The sequence below is a fragment of the Trichechus manatus genome, unplaced genomic scaffold (genome assembly GCF_000243295.1).
Source record: "Trichechus manatus latirostris isolate Lorelei unplaced genomic scaffold, TriManLat1.0 scaffold00047, whole genome shotgun sequence".
In the NCBI taxonomy this organism is placed as follows: domain Eukaryota; kingdom Metazoa; phylum Chordata; class Mammalia; order Sirenia; family Trichechidae; genus Trichechus; species Trichechus manatus.
Genome location: NW_004443983.1, coordinates 9,889,222 through 9,915,762, shown reverse-complemented (window position 1 = coordinate 9,915,762; position 26,541 = coordinate 9,889,222). Strand labels below are relative to the sequence as shown.

General features: G+C 38.3%; 1 protein-coding gene across 1 annotated transcript in view; it reads right to left on the bottom strand.

Annotated features, from left to right (window-relative positions):
* Positions 1-26,541, bottom strand: part of EPB41L4A (erythrocyte membrane protein band 4.1 like 4A) — a 330,037-nt gene that overhangs the window by 101,439 nt on the left and 202,057 nt on the right. The window contains exons 7-9 of the mRNA XM_004376996.2: positions 25,755-25,842; positions 22,348-22,436; positions 21,500-21,563 (exon numbers count right to left, since the gene is read on the bottom strand). Of these exons, the coding sequence (XP_004377053.1) occupies positions 21,500-21,563; positions 22,348-22,436; positions 25,755-25,842 (241 nt within the window). The remainder of the gene's footprint in view (positions 1-21,499; positions 21,564-22,347; positions 22,437-25,754; positions 25,843-26,541) is intronic.

Below are 26,541 nucleotides of genomic sequence, written 5' to 3'. Positions count from 1 at the left end.
GGGGGCGGGGGGGGGGGTGCCGGGAAGAGAGAGTGAAAGTCTCCAGTGACCCAGAAAGGTCAAATAAGGTTTCAAAGGAGGTTACTGCATTTCATGGTAAGAAAGCTTTGGTGACTTTAGTAAAAAGAGTAGAGATTTCAAAATTAGAGATGAGGAAGAAAAGTCAATGAATTCAGAAAGCATTTCTTTCAGATGCAAAAGAAAGTGGGGGAAGGGGGACCATAGAAAATCCCAGAATATCCTTAGCAGCAGGGTGGTAGGTGTCAGGAGATGGGAGTGCTTAGAGTGGAATTTTTTTTTCTTTTTCTCTTTTTCAATATATAATATACACACATTAGGTATAAAAGCCAGAAGTCACCAAAGCAGGAACACAACAAGTAAATCTCTCTCTCACCACTATCCCCAACTTCCCTTCCCAGAGGCAACCACTATTTATCTTATATAAAGTGTGGGTGTTTTCAAAGTTCCTGGATTTTCCTAAAACATACTTCACAGATCATTCATTTTAAAATAACTGTGCTTCTGACTGCATGCTATCAGGATAAATCATTAAGATAAAGGGACAGTTGCCCTTCTCTCCCACACTGCTAAAAACCAGTTGCCGTGGAGCTGACTCCAACTCATGGTGACCTCAAGCGTGTTAGAGTCGAACCGTGTTCCATGGGGTTTTTAAGGGCTGATTTTTTCTAAAGTACATCACCAGGTCTTTCTTCTGAGGCACTTCCAACCTTTTGGTTAACAGCCACCATTTATACCATCAGGGACTCCCTCTCCCCACTACAACCTTCCTTCTCCACATGGCTTTTAGCAGTGGAAATGGTATGTGCGGCAGGACATTACCACCTATAAGAAATGGTGACACACAGACACTTTTACCTTTCAGAAAAACAAAAAAGAAATCCACAAATAAAGCGTAATTTAAACATCTAAATCAAATTTTAAAAAACCTATTTAATTATATACAATTCAGGTCTCCAAAAGTGGAGCTGGAAACAAAAAGTGTGTTTAATCTTAAAATAATAATAATACAGTAAAATGTTAAAAATCTCCTCTAAACCTCAAACTTTTCTTTGACTGGTTTTCACTTTATTCTGTACTCTTCTGTTTTTCAGACAGAGGCCTGGTCACAGGGTACCCACTTTTTAATATATTTTTTAAACTACCATCACTTAATGAAAAGATAAAAGATATTTCAGAATTGAGTTTTTCTCCAGTCTCCTTGGGTATAAACATATTAAAGAATGAAAGAGCCTGCCACAGGCCCCCTAATTACTTCTGCCATGTACAAACAACAAGTATGAACTCATTCTCCATTTACAGAGGTCTTTAAAACCAGTTGCCTATTTTTTAAAGCCCATTGTTGGCAGAATGATCCAAACACTAAAAGGAAGGTTAAAACAACTAAAAAGGGAGCCTGGCATTCTGAATAAATTTGGTGTCCTTTCACCACTTGCAGTAACTGCTAGCATGAATGTAACTGATGTGACATTTTAAATGTCTATTTCTTTCTGCCACTCTCATACCTACTAAACCTTTCCCAAACAGACATGGCCAATTAGCACATTTCCACTCATCCATACGAAGATGAGCAGTTGCTCAGGAAGCTCATTCCAATTTACTGCTAAAAAACCTTATCCAACCATCCAAACCCGGCTTTTTGCAAAGTTACTCAAACATTTTTACAGCTTTGGTCATTTCATGTCAGAAGAGGAGCTTCTGTTTGAATCTATTTCTAGTTTCATAAAGTGATGAAGCTTAAATTGCTTGTAACTCACAGATACTATTTGCGAGCTTCACAGCCCTGTGGAGATCTAGGTAAACTTTTGATTATACCAGTTGTGAGAATTTAGGGCCTGTATTATCATATTTGGGGACACTGGTAGCTCGGTGGTAGAACTCTCACCTTCCATGCAGGAGACCCACATGTTCAATTCCGAGTCTGGAGCTTCCAGACTAAGACAGACTAGGAAGAAAGCCATGGCAATCTACTTCCAAAAATCAGCCAGTGAAAACCCTATGGATCACAGCGGTCTAATTCACAATTGATCTGGGAATGGCACAGCACTGGGCAGCATTTCGTTCCATTGTGCATGGGGCCGCCATTAGTCGAGGGCCAACTCGAAGGCAGGTAACAACAACTACTCTATCTACAGATTCCCAACCTAATGCCTTCTGGTCTTCTCAGTCTCTTTTCCTCATCTTTGCTGGCTGTATTTCTCTTCAGAAGCTGAAAAAAATTAATCTACTGCAGCCTAGCTTCTCCTAAGCATATTAAGCTTACCGATGGGATCATGGACGGGATCACACTGGAAGCTGTACAGTTACCTACCCTCTCCCTGGGCTCACTGCCACTTCACTGACTCTCAAGCCCGTGTTCTTGACACAGGAGCCTTCTCCCTGCCACACACAGACCATACTCCAGCTGATTCCTCCCTGTTTCTGCCTTAGGAAGCAGCCACAACTTGCCAGTCTGCCTTCCCAGCCTCCCTAGAATTACAGGGATGGAAATCTTCTCAATCCTATAACTGTACACTCGTCCCACCTCCAAGGTCACTAGAAGTAACCCAAGGTACACTGCATAAGTCAATAGCTTAAAAGGATCAGTACTGTGTTTAGGTATGTATATGTGTGCATATATATGAGCATATATAAAATCAAAACCAAATCCGTTGCCGTCAAGTCAATTCCAACTCATAGCAACCCTAGAGGACAGAGTAGAACTGTCCCATAGGGTTTCCAAGGAGTGACTGGTGGATTCAAACTGCTGACCTTTTGGTTTGCAGCCGTAGCTCATAACCACTATGACATCAGGGCATATACAGATGGATCTATATGCAGATGTATATATATATACACACACACACAAATATTGTATATATTTTCATACATACAATAAAGTACATAGGTGGTATACACATAGATACTTCTTAGACTTAACCAAACACCTCACAGGATTGGTTTATGGGGTCTGAAGGCTTAGGACCATAGTCTCATGGGGCAGCTCGGTCAGTTGGCATAATACAGTACATAAAGTTTACGTTCTATATCCTAGTTTGGTGAGTAGCATCTGGGGCCTTAAAAGCTTGCAAGCAGTCATCTAAGGTACAACTATTGGTCTTCACACATCCGGAGTAAAAGAGAAAGAAGAAAACCAAAGACTCAGAGAAGAAACTAGTCTACAGGAATAATAGTCTACACAAACCTCATCTACCTTGAGACTAGAAGAACTGGATGGTGCCTGGTTACCACTACTGATCATTCTGATCAGGGTCACAACAGATGGATCCTGATAGAAGGGGAGGAAAATGCGGAACAGAACTCAAATTCTTAAAAAGTCCAGACTTAACTGAACCAGTTGAGACTAGAGGATGCCCTGAGACTGTCACCCTGAGATACTCTTTAAACCTTGAACTGAAACTATTCCATGAGGTCATTTTTTAGCTAAATAAAAAATTGAGTAATAAAATAAACAATATCATCCATGAGTACTGTGCCCCTTTAAAAAATCATTCATACGAGACCAAATGGTCAACATTTACTCTAAAGCAAAGATGAGAAGGTAAGGCGGCAGGGAAACCAGATTACTAGAAGTGGAACAAGCTGAACAGAAGTAATGAGAAAGCTGACACACTGTGAAACATGTAACCAATGTCAGTGAAAAAATTGTGTAGAAGTTGTTCAATGGGAACCTAATTAGCTGTGTAAACTTTTAGTGAAAACATGACAAAATATTAAAATTTAAAAAACAGATCAGTACTATAAAAATAGTAAGATGAAATCATTATACAAATACTTGAAGGTCTACAGCAGTGAGGTTTCCTAACATTGTCCTATAGAGGTGGGACGGTGGCTAAAAAGATGTGTAAAGTATAAGTCTAAAGTACTGTGGAATTTTTTTTAACTTTCAGTCTATACAAGATTTATATTTACTTGACAATTTTTTACTTATTTTTGGACACTACGGAGCTTGGCTACTAACTGAAAGGTTGGTGGTTCAAATCCACCCACAGGCACTTCAGAAGAAAAGCCTGGTAATCTACTTCCGAAAGTTCACAGCAATGAAAACCCTATGGAGGAACAATTATACTCTGACAGACATGGGGTTGCCACGAGTCAGAGTCGACCGGATGACAACAAGTTTTTTTTGTTTGTTTGTTTTTTGTTTTTTTTTTTTTTTTGAGGAAAAAAGCATCAGAGGGCTAACAGAAATGATTCTGAAATAACTTCCTTGTTACTTACTGACAAAGCAAAGGAAGGCAAGCGGTGAAACTGAAACAATTTGTTCTTCACCTGGAAATAGATACTAATGAGATACTATAAAACTTTAACTGTTTTGAGAAATTTTACCTTTCTAAATGATGAAATCGAATGATTAAGGTTAAAAAAAAGGAACTATATTTTTGCATGTGAGGATTGGGCACAAGTTTTATTTTAATGTCTCCCGTATTTTTCATTGTTCTCTCTTCTAAACATCCTGAGTTCAAGCCTGACTAACAAATTCAGAGTGAGTCCTCCACAAAATTATTGTCAATTTTGTTAATTATTTGGAAAGGGAAGCCAGATGAAAATTTAAAAACACTGAGAAAAATATTATCTTATTCTGTCAAACCTTTTCTTTACATAGTGTTTCTTACAATGCTAGTGTCTGGCAATATTGACATAAAAGTGCTCTATGGTCAAATAAGTTCAGGAAACACTGCGTTACACACTCAAATCTTTAATGTGCTGAGTTCTGTGAATCTCAAAAAGATGGTATTGTATTTGGTGTCTCCCTAAGGTATCTGAGCAAAGAACTTTCTTTAGGGGAAGTGTCTTTAAGTACTCTGGTTTAAGAAACATTACACTACACACAAACACCCCTCCTAAACGCACACACACGTTATTGTAAAAAAAAAAAAAACTTTTTTTCAAACACATGTAACATAGTTTTAATTAAAAATCACCGTACATTTCAGTAGAGCACTTGGAGAATAAAATTAATTTCCATTTCCATATGTATGCTGTATTTCACAATAAGTGATCAAAAAATATTCCAGTACACTCTTGTTGGCTATGTGGGTTATATTCCAAAACATATTCCACACATTATCCAACAGTACTGAGCATGGCAAAATGAATAGGGGGAAGATCAAGGTCCCATGAATTAAGAGGAATAATAAAAATGTCAGTAAATGAAAAGAGTAAATAAAATTTTTACACAAAATATACTAACAAATTAAACTGAATTCATCAGCATCAATGCTTTTCTATGCCAGGTCTTCGCTTTGCATATTGGGAGGGGATTGCTTACAAATTCCCTCATTATCCTATTCACAGACTCACCAGGGAAGCAGACCAGCTATTGTGGCTTGTATTGTTAAAAGAATTTAACAAAATCATCCATAAGTAAAAATATTCTGGATGTAAGTTTTCAGTATAAAATACTGTCTTTTCATTCAAAGGCAGGCTAGCAAGACTGAAGTTTTTGGTGAAGGATTACTGTACGTCACTAAAGAATTTTTAAAACACTGCATTTGAAAAATTATGATGGCACTAATTCTTTAACTAGCTTAATAAAAATTGTCATTAAAAAGGTTTTTTTTTTAACTTTTGTAAGATTAGGAATAAAGATTAATTACCATTAAAACAAAAAATAAATCAATTGCAAGCATAAAGAAATTCTGACATTTTAGTAAATTCTACAGTTTCTCTAAAGAACAAGTGAAACAAAGTAAAAACAGCAATGACAAAGGCAAACTATTTGGACTTCTGAGTTTGTATCTGGGCATTACTTCAAATAGGAAGCAGAATAAGCTCAACATAACGGTTTTCAAAGTCTACTGAAACATGATGAAAATATTCTCCAATGTTCTGGCTCATATTTTTTCTTTTTGAATTTTTTAGGGAGAAAGAAAAAGAGGAGAAGCAATACAATCTAACACATCCTCTCCAATGCTGTTATTAATGCTTCTATGAACTAGAAAGAATTATTCATCAAGCAATAAATTTATCCATCTGTAAAATGGTTTTCACATACTAAACGTGTATAAGGATGTTCAGTTCCTTGAACTAAAAATGCTTCATATATTAAAAACATTAGCCAATTTAAATATCCAGTTGCATTATCCAATTTTTCTCAACTAACCATATTATTATACAAAGGTATGATAGGCAGACTAATAGCCTCCGAAAGATGTCCATGTCCTAATCCTCAAAACCTGTGAATAAATCAGGTAACATGGCAAAGGGTTGCATATGGAATTAAGGCTACTAAATCAATTAACTTTTATGAGCCCTGGTGGTGCAGTGGTTAAGGGGTCAGCTGTTAACCGAAAGGTCAGTGGTTCAAACCCACCGGCCACTCCAAGGTAGAAAGATGTGACAGTCTGCTGCCTTAATAATTACAGCCTTGGGGGCAGTTCTACTCTGACCTATAGGGTCATTATGAGATTGGAATCAACTTGACAGCAATGGGTTAATCAGCTGACCTTAAAACAGGGACACGACCCTCAGTTAGGCCCAACATTATCACAAAGGTCCTTAAAAGTGAAATAAGTAGGGAGAAGAGGAAGTTGGGGTGACACACTATAAGAAGGACTCAACCCATCCTTGCTGGCTTTGAAGATGGAGGAAGGTGGCACCATCCAAGGAATGTGGGCAGCCTCTAGAAGCTGGAAAGGGCAAGCAAAAGGATTCTCCCTTGAGCCTCCAGAAAGAATTCAGGTTTGCTAACAACTTGATTTTAGGCCAGTATGACCTGTGTCAGATTTCTGACCTACAAAACAGTAAGATAATAAATTTGTGTTGTTTTAAGTCTCTGAGTTTATGGTAATTTGTTACAGCAGCAATAGAAAATGAATAAGATCTCGTGGGATTGAGCTACTGGGTTTGGAGGCTCAGGACCATAGTCTCACGGGGCAACTAGGTCAATTATCATAACTTAGTTCATAAAGATAATGTTCTACATCCTAGTTTGGTGAGTAGCATCTGGGGTCTCAAAAGCTTACAAGCAACTTTCTAAGATACAATTATTCATCTCTTCCAGTCTGGAGCAAAGGAGAGTGAAGGAAAACAGATTCAAGGACGAAATTAGTCCACAGGACTAATGGTCCACACAAATCACAGCCTCTTCTAGCCTGAGACCAGAAGAACTAGATGGCGCCCAGATACCACTACTGACTGTTCTGACCAGGGACACAATAGAAGGTCCTGGTTAGAATTGGAGAAAAATGTAGAATAAAACTTAAATTCATAAACAAGACTAGACTTACTGAACTGATAGAGACTAGAGGAACCCCCAAGACTACTGCCCTAAAATACTCTTTAACTTGGTACTGAAACCACTCCTGGAGGTCACCTTTCAGCCAAATAATAGATTGGCCTATAAAATAAACAATAACTCCCATGAGGAATATGCTCCTTTAAACGACCAACTACATAAGACCAAACGGTCAACATCTACCCAAAAGCAAAGATGAGAAGACAAAGGGGGCAGAGAAACTGGATGGACGGAAACAGGGCTTGTGGGCTGGAAACTGTGAGAGTGCTAACACATTGCAGAAACTGTAACCAATGTCAAGAAAGAATTTTTGTATGACTTTGTGAATGGGAATCTAATTTGCTGAGTACACTTTCACCTGAAACACAATAAATATTCAAAAAAAAGAAAATGAATAAGAATGGTATTATATCAATACTACACTGTAAAAAGAGCCCAAGTTGATTTCACTTATTACAAGTTTGTTGTACATATACAACATATATTATTTTAAACAGGACAACTCATAAATAGCCTTGGAGATCTTTTTGTTAATACCTTTTTTAAAGGCACTGAATGAGGTTTCTTGTAACTGAATTTAATGTATATCATGAATTTAATAGTTTATCTGTCTCAAAACTAAAATGAAGGCACATCTGGTAAGATCTATCAACACTCTTGATTTAATTTTTTTTTATAGCAGAATTTTAATTCCTTCCTAAGAAATGGCCCAAGTGTTTTAATTAAGGAAAAGGTCAGCAAAACACACCACCAAATGAAGCCAAGGAAAGATCACGGGCCTAGAACACCTGAGCTTCTCTTCCTGCTTTGGCACAAGCTATTCACCAACCAAGACTGGTCAAGAACAAGGTAATTCTCATGGTCCTTTCCTGTGCAAAAATCCAATAGGTCTTGGTGGCATGACAACAGCAAGACAGTTACAATACAGAAACAAGTATTGAGTGCCTATTACATATCTGACTTTGGACTAAGTTTCACCCTTACAACGATTCTATAAGGCAGATACTATTATCTACATTTTACATATAAGGAAATGTAGGTTAAACGTTGCTTAGTGAGTTGTCCAAAGTAAGATACTTTTAAGTGAGAGACCTGGATTTAAATGATGTTATTTGACCATTACTGAATCGCTATGAGTCAGAATCTACTTGATGGCAACAGGTTTGTGGGTTTTTTTGTTTGTTTGTTTGTATCTGAAAAACTCCAAGCCAAACTATTATGTGGCATCAGGATCCAAATATTACTAACAGAGCAACACTTAGGAATATTTAGGTGAAAACATTATAGTTCCAGGGACTCTCAAACATTGCAGGTGAAAATGTAAAATGATACAACACAGGAGTCGGGGGAGGGGGTTGGCAATATCTAACTAAACTATACATATACTTACCCTTTGATCGATCAATCCCGCACCTAGGAATTCACCCCGAAAATACCTGTCCAACTGTACAAATATATATATGCACAGAAGAATTATCTGTAATTGTAAAACATTGGAAACTACCTAAATGTCCAAGTATGAGATTGTTGGAATAAACTAGGGTATGCACATTCAAAGGAGTACAATACACCTGTACAAAAGAATGAGAAAACTCTCAATGAACTCATATAGAGTGGTTTCTAGGATAGACTACTAAAAAAAAAAAAAAACCCAAAGTACATAAAAGCATCTGTGGTATGCTATCTTTTAGGTAAGACAGAAGAAAAATATGTTTATATATGCTTATCTTTACAAAAAGAAACACAGGAAAGATAAACTAGAAAACAATGAAGCTGGCTACCTACAAGGAAGGGTGGGGGAACGGAACTAAAGGAATGTAAGAATTAGTGACACTTCTCTTGAGTGTCCCTTTTTATATGGTTTTGACTTTTGGAAGTATGTTAATATTCTACACATTCAAAACAAAATCAGATAAATAAGAATCTGAAAGTAGGCGAAACTGTAACTGAAAGGAAATTGAAACAAATAAAACTAATTAGATTTAAATGAGAAAAAAAGGGAGGAAGGGAAGGAGGGGAAAGGAGGGAAGAAGGAGAAGACCAAGAAAATTTTGGATATACTATTTGACTCTATACCCTCGTTCTTGGCAAGGTAGGATGTGTGGGTGGAAGACCTGCAAAAAATTATTTATTTTAGTAGTTTAGTCAAAGCAATTCTAAAATTATTTGAGATACATTTTTGGAATAAGTAAACGTGTTGCTGTTGTTGAGAACCAAGGTTCTCATGATGGAAGACGGTTCATACAAATAGGAAATGGGGGAAGGTAAGAAAGAACTCTGTGGGGATGGACAGGAATTGGAGGTATGGAACAAATGCATGATTTCTAAAATATGTAATATGTAAGTATGTGCATAAGCATGTTTATATGCACATATGCATATCATATTTTTAGACAAATAATGTGCATCCTCTGTTTGCTTGCTAGCCACACCCACCCCACCCCGCAAGGCACCCTCAAAAACCCAGCCATGCCAATCCTCTTCCACATGTTGCTGTAAAAAAATTAGCATAGCACGCTTATGAAAATACCTCGAGGGGGGAGGGTGCAGCCAGCAAACAAACGCAGAAGGCATGCATTATTTGAATAAAAATACAGTACATGTATGCTTATATTTATATGTGTATGTATGTGTATGATGTGTGTATATGCATGCATATATTCCCTAGTTCTGTCCACTGAAAGGGTCAAGAAGCAAAGTGACCCTAGTAGCAACTACCACACCTAGTGCCTAGATCTTGGTCTCTTAAACCATCCTCCACTAAAAGTAACCAGGGCTCCTTGGAGAAATGGCTGATACTCGAGTGGGTGCAAAGTAGATATAAGATGAGCTTGAAACATATTATGCCAGAAAATAAGAAAGTACACGAAAAATGACGGGGCATGTCAAAAGGACACAGGAGCCACATTGAAGACCAAATTTAGAACAACTTGAACACCAAAAAATAGGTACAGTAATGTATTGTAAACCATTGGAAAAAATAGAACTTAATTAAGCCCATACGAATAATAAATAAAAGGGAGAGAAGGTGGGGCTCTTCCTTACAGCAGAATGCTCTCTCACTGTTCTCACCATGGTGTCCTTACGCACTGTTAAGGATTGAATTGTGTCCCAGAAAAACTTGTATCAACTTCGCTAGGCCATGATTCCCAGCATTGTGTGGGTTGTCTACCATTTTGTGATCTGTGTGATTATCCTAAATGTTGTAAATCCTAATCTTTACGATGTTAATGAGGCAGGATCAGAGGTAGTTATGTTAATGAGGCAGGACTGAATCTACAGGATTAGGTTGTGTCTTGAGTCAATCTCTTTTGAGATATAAAAGAGAGAATCAAGAAGAGAGGAGAGGGACCTCCCACCACCAAGAATGAAGAATGGGGTGGGGGGTGGGGGGCATCCTTTGGACCTGGGTTTCCTGCACTGAGAAGTCCTAGACCAGGGGAAGATTGATGACAAGGATGTTTCCCCAGAGCCAACAGACAGAGAAAACCTTCCCCTGGAGCTGGCACCCTAAATTTGGATTTCTAGCCTCCTAGACTGTGACAGAATAAACTTCTGTTTGTTAAAGCTATCCACTTGTGGTATTTCTGTTACAGCAGCACTACATAACTAAGACATGCACCTCCTTACCCAGCTTCAATTCCAGGGGAAATCACTATAATCGATCCCCTCCCTCGCTGAATTTGCTTTTCCTTTTCTCACTTTGTATTACTCTATTGACAAAACCACAACCCTTGTTAAATCCAACTCTCCACTTTGTACCTGCACCAGTGGCGCTGAATGTGGCTGGAGAAAGTACTCAGTGACTGGGCTGACTGTAAATTCATGACCCTTAATGAAAGGAATCCACTGATAAATGCAGAGAAAGTAGAATTGAAAAATGAGCATTTTGCAACCATCATAGTAAAAGATTGGATCAAGAAAGAATCCTCAGTGAGTGCTAAATGTACAAGGAAATTTTGATGAGGAGCAGGATATTTGCACCGATTTAAGTTGTCTTTCTATAGACTACTTGTTAGTCGCAATGGAGGAAAAAATACAAGTAATTACACACTGGAGAAAACGTGGGCAACATCATGACCAGGTGACCAAATTTAACCAACAAGGAACAGATGGACATTATGTAACTCCAAACCTGATGACTGGAGGAGTCTAATCATACAGAAATTTTCGTCTAATCATTAGGAAACATCAGACAAACATGAAATGTAAAACTTTCTATTTTCAACAATAGATAAGTGGTAACTTTGGTGAAGGGTAAGACAGTACATAATACTGGGGAAGCCAGCACAGCTTGTTCAGGGTAAGGTCATGGAAGCTCCATGGACAAATCCAAACTCCCTTAGGGACCAAATTACTGGGCTAAGGCTGTGGGGACCACGATCTCAGGAAATATCTAGCTCAATTGGTATAACATAGTTTATAAAGAAAATGTTCTATATTCTACTTTGGTGAGTAGCGTCTGGGGTCTTAAAAGCCTGTGAACAGCCATCTAAGATACTCCACTGGTCTCACTTCTTCAGGAGCAAGAGAAAATGAAGAAAACTAAAGACACAAGGGAAAGATTAGTTCAAAGGACTAAGAGACCACAACTATCATGGCCTCCACCAGACTGAGTTCGGTACAACTAGATGGTGCTCGGCTACCACCACTGACTTCTCTGACAGGGATCAAAATAGAGGGTCCTGGACAGAGCTGGAGAAAAATGTAGAACAAAATTCTAACTCAAAAAAGACCAGACTTACTGGCCTATCAAACACTGGAGAAACCCTGAGAGTATGGCCCCCGGACACCCTTTTCGCTCAGTAATGAAGTCACTGCAGAGGTTCACTTTTTAGCCAAAGATTAAAGAGATCCATAGAACAAAACGAGACTAAAGGGGCACACTGGCCCAGGGGCAAGGACTAAAGGCAGGAGGGGACAGGAAAGCTGGTAATAGGGAACCCAAGGTCGAGAAGGAAGAGTACTGACATGTCATGGGGTTGTTAACCAATGTCATAAAACAATATATGTACTAAGTGTTTAATGAGAAGCTCGTTTGTTCTGTAAACCTTCATCTAAAGTACAATAATTAAAAAAAAAAATACTACAGAGGGAAAAAAGAACTTTCTATTTTAAAAAGTGGGGTGAAACTATATTCTTTAAAAACATCAATGTTATAAAAGACAAATACTATGAAAATCTTCCCGATTAAAGGAGGATAACTGGATTCTATACTGGAGGGGAAAAAGGCTATAAAGGAAATTATCAGGTCAACCAACAAAATTGCAATATAGAAAGTAGATGATAAAAATACTATAGCAATATAAATTTATTAAGTTGATAGCTGCACTATAGTTATATTAGAGAATATCCCTATTCTCAGGAAATACCCACTGAAGGATTTTTGTTGCTGTTAGGTGCTGTTGAGTCGGTTCTGATTCATAGCGACCCTAAGTACAACAAATGAAACACTGCCTGGTTCTGCGCCATCCTAACCATCATTGCTATGTTTGAGCCCACTGTTGCAGCCACTGTGTCAATCCATCTTGTCAAGGGTCTTCCTCTTTTTCACTGACACTTTATTTTACCACTGAAGTATTTAGAGGCAGTGATATATGATAAAGGAATGGGGTAAAATGTTAACAGTAACTGAATCTCAGTAAACATAGATAAACATGGGTGTTCTTTGTGATATTTTTATTTTTGCAACTTTTTGGAAATTTGAAACTATTTTCAAATAAGAAGTTTTTAAAAATAAATTTATAATTCTATTTAAAAAGTGAAAGGAATCCCCAGCTTACATAAGCCAGGCCTCTCGGATTGTTGACAAACATTGACAACTCCTAGCCGTCATCACTTCCTGTGTTCCTCCTCAAAGCAGGCCTGACAGTTCTGCCAAGTGGGTCTAATTACTCATGGCTGGAGTTGCCAAGAACCTTCTGGTTCTACATCCTGTCACGCTGGGTAAGTTTATCTGAGGTTAGTTTCATGATCCATTATAAACAAAGGTAATCACAGCCTCGTTAACTCATTCTTTCATTTATTCAACAAATGTGCTTACTACATGCCAAGTTTTGGGCCTAGTGCTGGGAATTCTACCCTTTCCCTGTTGCCTAAACCAAGAAATTTGGGTGCGGTTCTAAATTCCTCCCTATTTTTCTCAAAAACATTCAACCTGCTACCAATCAAAAAGAATTTTACAAATTTCCTGGGGCGGAGTTGGAGGTTGCCAGTTGAGAAACACTGCCCTAGACTTTCTCACGTACAATAACCACAACTCCACCATAATGTTAATGGCAAGCATCCCACTCTGACCAGTGCTTCTCTCTTTAGCTCACTCCCTCCAGTGCTCTACCCCCAATAATCCTTCAATCTCACCAAGACCTTTGCCCATAGATTCTACCATGCAGTGTCTTTGCTCCCCTTCTTATCTAGCTTCAATTCCAAGGGAAATCCCTGTAATCACACCCCTCCCTTGCTGGATTCTCTTGCCCTTTTCTGTGTATTACTCTCTTGACAAAACCACCACTCTGGTTAACTCCAGCTCTCCACCCAGTGGTGCTGAATGTGGTCAGAAAAAAGTACACAATGACTGGGCTGACTGTAAATTCATAACCCTAATGATAGCCAAGGAGTCCCTGGGTGGCACAAATGGTTATGCGTTAGACTACTAACTGAAAAGTTGCAGCTTCAAATGCACCCAGAGGTGCCTCAGAAGTAAGGCCTGCTGATGTGCTTCTGAGAGGTTACAGACAAGAAAACCCTACGGAGCAGTTGTATTCTGCACAAACAGGTCACCAGGAGTCAGAATCGACCTGACAGCAACTAACTATAACCATGCTATCCAGCCATTATACTGTATGTACTGTTTATTTTCTTTCCTAAACTATGACACACCTTCCTCTTTCTTCAAATCCCCAACACTGCCTCCCAAACCTCAGTCTCAATGGATGACCTTGCCACCTAGTGGCAAAGCAATCATAAGAGAACTACCCACCTACTCTGATCTACATTTCTTCCCTCTGTCTTTTGCCTGCTACCCATAGATGAACTGTCCTGGTTCCTCTCTAAAACCAACCCTCCATTTATGCACTAGATGCCATTCCCTGTGATCTACTCAAGGAATGTCATTCCAGCAATTCTCTCTCTCTCTTCTACATCACCAAGTTTATTGTCTATTGGATCATCCCCATCAGAATATATATGTGCTATTATTTCTTTCAACTTAAAAGAAAACAAAAGTACCTCCTCCTCTTGACCACTTCCACTGACAGCTATCATCCTATTTGTCTGTTGTCCTTTGCACCAAAATTCTTCAAGAGTTGTCTATATTCATGATCTCCAATCCTTCTCTTCCTATGAACTTTTTTTTTCTTAATGAATGTGCATCAATTAATTTGTTTATTCTCCAATTAAAGGACTTCTAGGTTATTTTCACTTTGACTTTTATACAAGGGCTGCAATGAATATACACGTCTCTTTGTGCTTCTCTAGAGTACACATACTAAGAGCAGTTTGAAGCTCACATTCTCCAATCCACCAAAACTGGTCTTGCCAATGATCTCCCACAAGATTCCTAAAGCCAGTGGTTAATTCTCTGTCTTTAGCTATGTCAACATCATTTGACACTTCCTTAATATACTATTTTTACTTGGCTTCTGGGACACCACACTGCCTTAGTGTTCCTTCTACCTCAGTGGCTATTCCTTCTCAGTCTCTTTGCTGGTTCCTCTTCTTCTCTTATTATCTATACTTATTCTCCTGGTGATCTCAACCAGTCATGACTTTGAATACCAGCTATATGCCAGTGATTCTCAAATTGTATATTCTGCTCAGACCTTGGTTCTAAACTCCAGACTCATAGGCCCACTCCTTATCTGATATCTCCACTTAGATGTCTAAGACACATGTTAAACTCAAAATATTCAAAATGGGACTCCTTATATTCCCCCTGAATGCTGCTCTATGCACAGTCTTCTCTACCTCCCTTCATGGTATCTCCATTCTTCCTGCCTCACAGGCCAAACACCTTCAAAATTGCCAGGACTCTTCTCTCATACCTCCCTCAAAACCAAAACCAAAAACAAAAACCAAACCCATTGTCATCAAGTTGATTCTGACTCATAGCAACCCTAAAGGACAGAACAGAACTACCCCATAGGGTGTCCAACGCTGTAAATCTTTATGGAAGCAGACCACCACATCTTTCTCCCACAGTGCAGCTGGTAGGTTCAAACTGCTAACCTTTTGATTAGCAGCCTGGCACTTAACCACTGTGCCACTAGGGCTCCTTCATACCTCCCCATATCCAGGAAACCTTGATGTTTAAATCTAGACAACAACAGCTTCTCACCACTTCAATTCTTGCTACCTTAGTCAGAGCCATCATCATTTCTCACCTGGATTTTTGAAATAAATATTTGTTGTTGAAAGAGTAAATAAGCAACAATCTTGGCTCTCAAGATATTTGGTGAAAATCAAGCATTTGAAAATAGATTTTTTTTAAGTTTAAATCACTTGTAAATACGTAGTCTTAAAACCAAAAACTAACTCATATATAAACAGTAGAAATATTTCCATTAAAATCAGAAACCAATCAAGGATAAGTTATATTATTAGACCACTTAATATACTTCTAAAAGTTCTGACCAATACTAAAATACAAAACATAAAAGAAATGGAGGAATAAACTATTTTTATTTGAAGGTTATATAATTATACAGCTAGAAAAATTCATGAAAATCAAAGTAAGAATTCCTAGCTAGAAAACAAGATTTCAATAAAGTGGTCAGATATGAGACAAAAATAAAATTCTTTAGTTTCCCCTTATGCTAGCAAAAACCAGTTAGAATCCCGTGAGGAACGTGCTCCCTTAAACAATTAACTATACAAGACCAATGGTCAACATCTACATAAAAGTAAATATGTGAAGGCAATGAGAGGCAGGAAACTGGATGGATAGAAATGGGGCTGGCAGGGTAGAAATAGTGAGAGTGTTGACACATTACAGGGATTGTAACAAATGTCACAGAAAAATTTGTGTATGGATTGTTGAATGGGAATCTAATTTGCTGTGTAACTTTCATCTAAAACAATATTCAAAAAAGACAAAAACAGAAGATATAATGAGAGAGAAAGACTATACCCAAAATAACAAGAAAAAAAAGTAAAACCCATAAAAATAAAACTTACTAAGCACTGTGTAGGCACACATGAATAAACTCAAAAAACCAAACCCGTTGCCACTGAGTCGATTCCAGCTCACAGTGATCCTATAAGGTAGAGTAGAGCTACCCTATAGAGTTTCCAAGGAGCACCTGGTGGATTCGAACTGTCGACGTTTTGGTTAGCAGCTGTAGCTCTTAACCACTATACCACCAGGGTTTCCACACATATGAATAAGTATAATAAAATAAGGAGAAATGCTTATTGATATGATGTTAAGTATAAAAGCTATGTACAAAATCATATAAGGAATGACATACTATCATGAATTGTGTCTCTCAAAAATGTGTGTCAATTTGGCTAGGCCATGATTCCCAGTATTGTGTGATTGTCCACCATTTTGTCATAAATCCTATCTCTATCATGTTAATGGAGTGGGATTAGTGGCACTTAAATGTGAATGAGGCAGGACTCAATCTACAACATTAGGTTGTGTCTTAAGTCAACCTCTTTTGAGATATAAAAGAGAGAAGTGAGCAGAGAGACAGGGGAACCTCATACTAACAAAGTAGTGCCAGGAGCAGAGTGTGTCCTTTGGACCTGGGGTCCCTGCGCTAAGAAGCTCCTAGTCCAGGGGAAGATTGATAACAAGGATCTTCACCCAGAGTGACAGAAAGCCTCCCCCTGGAGCTGATGCCCTGAATTTGGACTTCTAGCCTATCAGACTGTGAGAGAATAAACTTCTGTATTGGGGCCATCCACTTGTGGTATTTCTGTTACAGCAGCACTAGATAACTAAGACATGCACATATAGGTATGTTGTTACTGTTAGGTGCCATCGAGTTGATTTCAACTCATAGTGACACCATGGGACAGAGTAGAACTGCCCCATAGGGTTTCCTAGGATGTAATCTTTTGTGTATTTGTGTGTTTTAGGTAAAAGTTCTCAGCACAAATTAGTTTTTCATTCAAAAATTTATACACAAATTCTTTTGTGACATTGGTTGCAATCCCCGCAATGTGTCAGCACTCTCCCCCTTTCCCTTTCTGCTCTGGGTTCTCTTTGTCCATTAGTCCAGTTTTCCTGTCCCTTCCTGCCTTCTTGTCTTTGATTTTGGGAAGGTGTTGCCCATTTGGTCTCATATACTTGATTGAACTAAGAAGCACATTCCTCATGTGTGCCATTGCTTGTTTTATAGGCCTGTCTAATCTTTGGCTGAAAAGTGGACTTTGGGAGCGGCTTCAGTTCTGAGTTAGCAGGGCATCTGGGGGCCAGAGTCTCGGTGCTTCTCCAGTTTCTGTCAGACCAGTAAGTCTGGTCCTTTTTTTGTGAATTTGAATTTTGTTCTATATTTTTCTCCCACTCTGTTCAGGACCCTCTATTGTGATCCCTGTCAGAGAGGTTGTTGGTGGTAGCTGGGTATCATCTATGGGTTTTTCTGGGCCCTAGAGTATAATCTTTATGGAAGCAGATCGCTAGGTCTTTTCTCCCTTGGAGCCACTGGGTGAGCTCGAATCACCAACCTTTCGGTTACCTGCCAAGCACTTAACCATTGTGCCATCAGGGCTCCTTCATATAGGTATACATAGATTATACAGTTGTTGGAAAAGCATAAAATCTGAAAGGAATTGTGCAAAAATATTAACAATCATTACCTCTGAATTTTAGGATAATGGGTAATTTAAATTTTCTTCTTTGCTGTGCATTTTCTAGATTTTCTACAGTCAGCATCTAAGACCTTTTTATTAAAATGTTAGATTTCCTGTGAAGTATTGTGTTAAACACAAGGCCTATTTTGTCAGAGGCACAAATTTTTGCAAAACCAATATTTAACTGTAGACAACTATTTGTGTCTCTCTAAAAAGTTGAATCATTGAATTCATTACGTTATTTGTATCTATGACAGATGTAATTATTATTCATGGATGCAAAATGATATATGAATAAATAAATAGTATATGTTAACATGTTATCAGTACTTATTATGTTATAGTGGGAATAGTTAATACCAATAAAGGAGTTGGACAGTGTTAGTGGTATAGTAAATATCAAGAAAAAAATTTTTTTTAATCCATAGGACACTGTCTTTTCATTTGGGAACTGAATCTCTGAATTTAGCCCTAACAGCATTGAACATACTGAGTTAAGTCTCTCAGCCAAACCAGCAGACCAGAAAACCAGCAGAATAAGCATTTCAACCATTTTTCAAGCTGAATGTGATTACTGTTCCAGGTGATGGGTTTTAGGGGGGTTTTCATTCAATCTGTGATTACAGTTAGGCCTCCATAATAATCAAGTTAATTCTACCATTATGTAAATCACTGCCTCACCCAAGAGGTGCCCTGGTGGAAAAAGAAAAAAACATCCTGCAAGCAAGAATCCCCAGGAAATGCAGTGCTTTGGTTAAATTAATGTGCTACTTAATAATAGTAATAATAAAAATCCCTTCGGTTCGATTCTCTAGGTTACGGGAACTGCTTTTCCACCTCACTAAAGATCACTGAAGGAGGCCTGGTGTCACAGTGGTTAAGTGCTCAGCTGCTAACCAAAAGGTCTTGGTTGGAACCCACCAGCCACTCTACGGGAGAAAGATGTGGTAATCTGTTTCCGTAAAGATTACAGCCTTTGGGAACCCTACAGGGCAGTTCTACCCTGTCCTATAGGGTCCCTAGGAGTCTGAATCAACTGGATGGCTACAGGTTACAGATCATTGACTCTAAGCCAGAGTGTGCAGTGCTTCAGGCCACATCCGAATACCGATTCCATCTCAGAGATGGAAAGGGACTGAGGACTAAACTGAATGTGTCCTACCACACAGGCTGCCATTAAAAAATGACACTGTAATATTCATTTTGTTGTTGTTTTCTCCTAATAATCAAGAAGTCTAAGAAGTTGAACATTCTGGTTAGATTTGATTTTACCATATACTAATGAGCACCAGCTCAACAGCAACTAACCAAAACAACAACAATCCTGAGACAGAAGAGGATACTTTAAGGTACTATAATGATAACATAAAAGAAGTTCCCCAAAGGACCCTACTCACAAAAAATGACTTATGTATAAAAGGAAAAAAATACTTCCAATAATAGTACTCTTCCATTAGAAGACTCACCATTTTATTATCATATTCTTCTAAAAACTTGAAACATTATTTTCAATATGCTTAACAGACTTTACTCCTTGTATTGTCCTGCTCAGTGTTATAAAAATTATCTGGCAAAAATCTCTAGGTTTTGCCCAAAACTTAGACCATTATAAGAGCAATTCTAAAAAACTTCAAATATGGAAAAAAAAAATCCTATGAAACCAGTGGTAGGATAGGGTGGGGAGGGAGAATTATACAATTCTACTATCTAGCTATTCTACTTTTGTGAATAATTTTTTTAATCCTACCACTGATCCCATCTTACATTAGCACATCTTTTAAGACCGACATCTCTAATCAGGGATGAAGATAACTGTGAAGTTTCTCCAAACTGGACAGTAAAGGGCAACTATGCAGTTTTTTGGACTATCATTTCTTTTAAAAAGCTGGAATTCCCTCTCTTTACAATTTTAAAACTCAGTTAAAAAAATTCAATGCTAATTTCATCAATAAATAGAAACATTTATTGTTCAGGGTGGCATGATTTTTTTTTTCCAAGGAGGACAAATAATAATATCACATTTTCTGATTAGGCAGTACATACTCTCAGTAGATTGATTCATTCAACAGTTATTTGTTGAGTGCCTACTACATGTGAGGCACTGTGCCCAATTCCATGCTCCAACCATAGTTGTAGCTGTGCCTTTCCTATCTCTCAAATTGTGGATCCACAAGCTGAGCATAATTTTCATTTATTTATTACTACAAACATCTCATCAGAAAGCAAGTCAATTCAACTCTATACACTTAGTTTTTGTTCTATATAAAGAGACAGAAGGGTGGATTCTCTTATATCATATTTACTCTCATTTATCAGACAGACATATGGACTATTCTAATAGCACTTCAAGGCAGCATTATTTTCACAGATAGATTAAAAAGAAACTTTTACATCCTTGCCTTCTTTTGCCCAGTTCCCTACAAGCTACCTGTCAAGGCATAGAAGCACCTCCATGCACGGACAAATACAGTGCCCATTACCCACACAATCCTGGAGCACGCTGCCAGGTTGAAGAGCAAAAGTCAGCATTTTGCACCTTCACCTGACGTTTTCCCTTGAAAGCATCTAGAATTTCCCATCTGGTTTATCTACCTTGCTCAACAAGGGAAAGAGCAGAAGTGTTACTCCCTACAGTCTGTTAATTTACTTTAGAGCAAAATTAGGGCACTTTTTATCCTGTATGCAGACTGTACCCTTATAATATGAATCCTACTTTCATAGACAGTATTAAACAGCAAATTACGCGAATAATGATTATTATTATTGTTGGGTGCCATCCCGTCAATTTTCAAATCACAGCAAACCCATGTGACAAAGTGGAACTTCCACATATGGTTTTCTAGGCTGTAATCTTTACTGAAGGAGCCCTGGTGGCACAATGGTTAACCAAAAAAGGGTTCCAACCCACCAGCCCTCCACCAGTGAAAAGAACTGGCAATCTGTTTCCATAAAGATTACAGACTAGGAAACCCTATGGGACAGTTCTACTATGTCAAAAACGCACTATGAGTCCAAATCAACTCGATGGCACTCAACAACAACAATCTTTATGGGAGCAGACTGCAGATCACAGAGCCATTGGGTGGGTTCAAACCACCAGCCTTTCTGTTAGCAGCCAAATCCGTAACTATTGTGCCACCAGGGTTCCTTCTAATAATGATACTTGACTAATTAATAACAATAATCACCTCCTATTCTCCTCTGCCTCAGAAAGATTTTTTTCCTTTGCTAAAACTAAAATGTTATTTCTCCATTGCCATCTCATTCATTTCTACTCACTTCCCTTTCCCCTCCTTGGGAAGTTGTGCTTGAGTCAATGAACCTGGTTCCATGTGGCTGCAGTTGAAGAAAACCTGGTAGGTTGTTTCATGGTGTATTCTAAGTTATAAATGAGCAGGTAAGACTTCAATTCTTGCTTTGGCTAAGTGCTAAACAAAAACTTACATCTTTTCCCAGGACTCTGAGCTCAAATTGAGTCTCCTTGAAGTGAACCTTTGTAATCCGAGGCCTGAAAAACAAAGTAAATGTTTGTTATTGTTGTTGTTAAGAATTAATCTTTCAGAAATTCAGAGAAGTATCCAATGGAAAAAGATTGTTTAATAGTGATTTCTTTATATACTGCTTCGTTGATTGTAGAGAGTTCTATGTACTTTGCTCTGGACATCTTCCTAAACAAAATTCTGTTCTCATTCTCCTCCACTAAATGCATAGCCAAAAAACCAAACCAAACCAGTTGACTCCAACTTATGGTGATCCCATACATGTCAGAATAGAACTGTTGCTCCATAGGGTTTTCAATGGCTGAGTTTTTGGAAGAAGATCACCAGGACTTTCTTTGAAGGTGCCTCTAGATGGACTTGAACCTCCAACCTTCTGGTTAGCAAGTTCCCAGGCTCTGGAAGTACTGCCTTCCCAGGCATAGTAGAGGGTCATAGGCTCTCCAGTCTCTCCCAGATCCTTCTCCATTTAGAGCTAGAACTCAGAGTCATCCTCAGCCCACAGCGCACCAGAACACAGGTGTCCAGACAGGCCTTGGAATGGTAGGAAATCCTACTACACACTGCATTCATGGGCAAAAGAGTCTAGAATCATAGCACGTGAAACTTATAGAGAAAATATATACCACGCTGTATTGGGAGAAAACTTATACTCAATTTCACTCATTTATTTATCAACCACTGGAAATGCACCTGATGTTTTTTCCCAACCCATTCACTGAAACAAAAGTCCCATAAACCTAATATATACAGTTTATAACTTTAATACTAACTCTGCCCTCAAGTTGTACCTACCAGAAATACTTGCCAACTTGTTTTTTATTCTTGTAGACAACAACACCAACCGGAGTTAATCCTAAGAAATACTCAGATTTGTTTTCTCCCTGCAAAAACAAACACATAACTATGAATTGATTCATGCAAAAGCTGTTTGCCAAACTGCAAAAGGCCATGCAAACATACTTTGCTATATTAATATTGGATCTAATATTTGAAAGATGTCAGCTGTTGTTGTTGTTAGGTATCGTCAAGTCGGTTCCTACTCATAGGAACCCTATGTACAACAGAACGAAAATACTGCCTGGTCCTGCACCATCTTCACAATCATTGCTATGTTTGAGACCATTGTTGCAGCCACTGTGTCAATCCATCTCACTGAGGGTCTTCCTCTTTTTCACTGACTCTCTACCTTGCCAAGCATGATGTCCTTCTCCAGGGACTGATCCCACCTAATAACATGTCCAAAGTATGTGAGATGAAGTCTCACCATCCTGGCTTCCAAGGAGCAATCTGGCTGTACTTCTTCCAAGACACACTTGTTCATTCTTCTGGCAGTCCACAGTATAGTCAATATTCTTCACCAATACCATAATTCAAAGGCATCAATTTTTCTTCGATCTTCCTTATTCATTGCCCAGCTTTCGCATGAGTATGAGGCAACTGAAAATATCATGGCTTGGGTCAGGCACACCTTAGTCTTGAAAGTGAAATCTTTGCTTTTCAACATTTTAAAGGGGTTTCTTGCAGCAGATTTGCCCAGTGCAATATGTCATTTGATTTCTTGACTGCTGCTTCCATGGGCATTGCTTGGGGATCCAAGTAAAATTAAATCCTTGATAACTTAAATAGCTAAGTTATACTAGTATCTAAGTTGTTCATTTTTTTCAAAGTTTTTAAGAAAACTTTTCTGTCTTAATATTAATTCATACTTATAACTGCAGCTAATTAAAAGGAATCTGGTCTGCCAATCTGACCACTAAATGTCTCACCCCATGTTGCTTATGTCAGTAGTGTTCAACCCTGGCTGCACATTAATTGGAATCACCTGTGCAGCTTTAACTGCTGATGCCTGGGTGCTATGGAAACCAATGACATCAGAATCTCTGGTGATGAGGCCTAGGTATCAAAAGCACAAAAAAGCTCCAGGCGATTCTCCTGAGCAGACAAGGATTGAAAACCATTGGCTTTTATCAAGGGTCTCCCTAGTGGTTCAGCTGGATCTCATTCTCTGATGTGGGCAATTGTGAGGTCTGGTCGCCACCACTACCCTCTCCAGAAAATTCAGACAGCTGTAAGCAGTCACACTGGGATTTTCATAGGTCTCCAATATGCTCCTTCCATCTTTTACTTGTGATTTGTAAGACTTCTAAAAAGTAAAAAGATAATCTCTTCTGGCAAAGACTAAATCCATTGCCTTTGAGTTGATTCCGACTCACAGCAATCCTACAGGACACAGTAGAACTGCCTCATAGGGTTTCCAAGGCTGTAATCTTTATGGAAGCAGACTGCCACATTTTTCTAAGACTAAAACACAAAACAAAGCCCATTGCCATCGAGTCGATTCTGATTCATAGAGACCTTATAGGACAGAGTAGAACTGCCCCATAGGGTTTCCAAGTTGCAGCTGGTGGATTCAGATTGCCAACCTTTTGGTTAACAGCCCAACTGTTAACCACAATGCCATCAGGGCTCCTTTCTAAGACTACTCAATCCAAAACCAAACCCACTGCAGTCGAGTCGATTCCAACTCATAGCGACCCTATAGAACAGAGTAGAACTGCCCCATAGAGTTTCCAAGGAGCACCTGGTGGATTCAAACTGCCGACATTTTGGTTAGCAGCCTTAGCACTTAACCACTACGCCACCAGGGTTTCCTAAGGTTTCTAAGACTAGAGACCCTTAATTTCCAGGCAGTGATAAATCCCAATGAAGAAAACAGGATTCTAAAACAACAACAACAAAAAAAATCACAAATAGAGTGGGCACCAAGGACATGTACAGAACTGCCTCCTTGTATTAATGATGTTTCTAGTCTCGGGTCAAATAACAGTTTGCAAAATTATATTCTCAAGGAATATCAGACAACTAGTATGCTTTCGAAGAATTTCAGCTGTTGGCCATTTTCAGCTCCAAAAATTCAATCTTAAAGGAATGTATGGACAATTCTAATGAATCTAGTTCATTTGCCATAAATTTACATCACCCACAAAAAGTGTTTATGAATTAGTATAAACATTACACAAATACAGAAGCATTACGCAGGAGAATCTCTCTTTATAAGGTTCCTATAGAATATTAAAGGAAACCAACAACAAAAAACACTGGAAACCTAAAAGATTAATGTGGCTGGGAGGGAAAAGTTTTAGAGGTATTCTAAACAAACAATAATATGTAGAATCTAATGAGATTGGGGTCCAATATATCAGGGAAGTGCTACTTCCCCAAAATCTGTGACTTTTATCACCAAATTAACTGCAAACCCAGGAATGCTTCTAACTCTTTAAAATAATGTGAGATGATTTCTTGTTTTAGGAAACCCTGATGAGCAAAATGAATGAATGCATGACTGAGTTACTTGCATTACGGGAAGTTTTATCAAGGTTCCTTAAAAATTGAGCTCCATAATCCAGCTAACAAATTCAGTCTTTCTGTAATCTTTAGCAATTCATTTCCTGTAAACAGTAAGGCACTTGACTCCTTTTCTCAAATAATCAAATGTGACTACTACTAACTAAACTCATATAAAATCAAAGGCAATGGCATTACAATCTCACTGGCACAGAATAATCAATTACTAGCTTTAGACAACTGGCTCAAAGTCTAAGGCCTGGATCCAGAACATTCATGCAGATTCACTGTAATTGCTCTCTGACTATATTTGGCAAGTTTTCATCAGACACTGAAGAAAATCTGCAAAACGTTCCTATTAGCACAGTGATACCTACGGTATAGGTAGTAACCCTAAAATCGACAGAACTGAACATCCAACATAGAGCCACCAAGAGCTATACCTTGGACAGCTGCCTAATGCCTACTTTACTTGGCAAGCCATTTTATGAATGTTTTTCAGCCATAAAATCTATTTTTGGAAAATCCTCATGTTTTCTGTCTAATACAATCAATTACAGACCAATTTTAAATTGTTTGGATGTTTAGATTAAGCCCTTTGGAGCTGTTATCCAGATTGCGTTTTCAAGCCCAGTTAATTGCTTTCTACACATGGAAATATAATCACAGACTTAAGCAAAACTCATTAGGGTTTAATCCACACAAGAGACGCTTTGTGTTCGAAAAACACAGATGAAAAAGTATCATCGTCTTGCTAAACAACATGACTGCAGCTTTCCTTTGGAAGTCTCCGTGACTTTTTAAGAAAAACATCATCAGCTTAAAATATTTTGTGTTAATTAAATGTTACTCACATAGACGGGATGGAGGTCAACGCCATACATCTCCAGCGACTTGACAGTCCTCAAGTAATTCAGCTCAGCTTCAGAAGGAGCTTGACCCCTATCCCCAGCATAAAAACAAAGAGTCTTACTTTACTGATAGCTACTGCACTCATAAGGAATGTAAACCATCTTCATTATAGTTACTGGAAAAATAAATAATCCTTTGTGCTAATGCATATGTTAAGTCTTTGTATTTCAGGAAGGTCCCTGCCTTCTTGGTGACAAAATTTTATTCTCTAAGGTAATACTTACATTAAGTTAATTTCATTTACCAAATCTACTTTTACTCATTATAGCCAATCCCCAATGTCCCAGCATATATTAATCCTCAGTTTCAAAACCCCCCAAAGAAGTTGGTGAGAACATAAGCACTCAAATCAAAAAGTGTGCCCTTTACAAAGAGTAAAACGTCTTCATGCACCAGCAGCTCTCCATGAGAAGGAAGGGAACTAGAGCAGTAGGGGCAGGGAAGAGAACTGGCCCCCTCCAATCCAACTGGGGTCACATCACCTGAGCCATGTATGTGGTTTGAAAATGCTTTAATTAACATTTGGAAATTGTGATACATAAATCTATATAAAATAAATTTTCTCTAGGGAAAATTACACATAGAGAGAGATCTGAAAGGTTATTAAACAAAAATATCATGTCAGATGTCTTTAGGTACTAGGATTTGCTTTCTTCTCTATACTTTTATAAATTGAGTTTTCTATGAGCATTTTAGTGCTATAAACAGTAAAGAAACTATAAAAAGAAA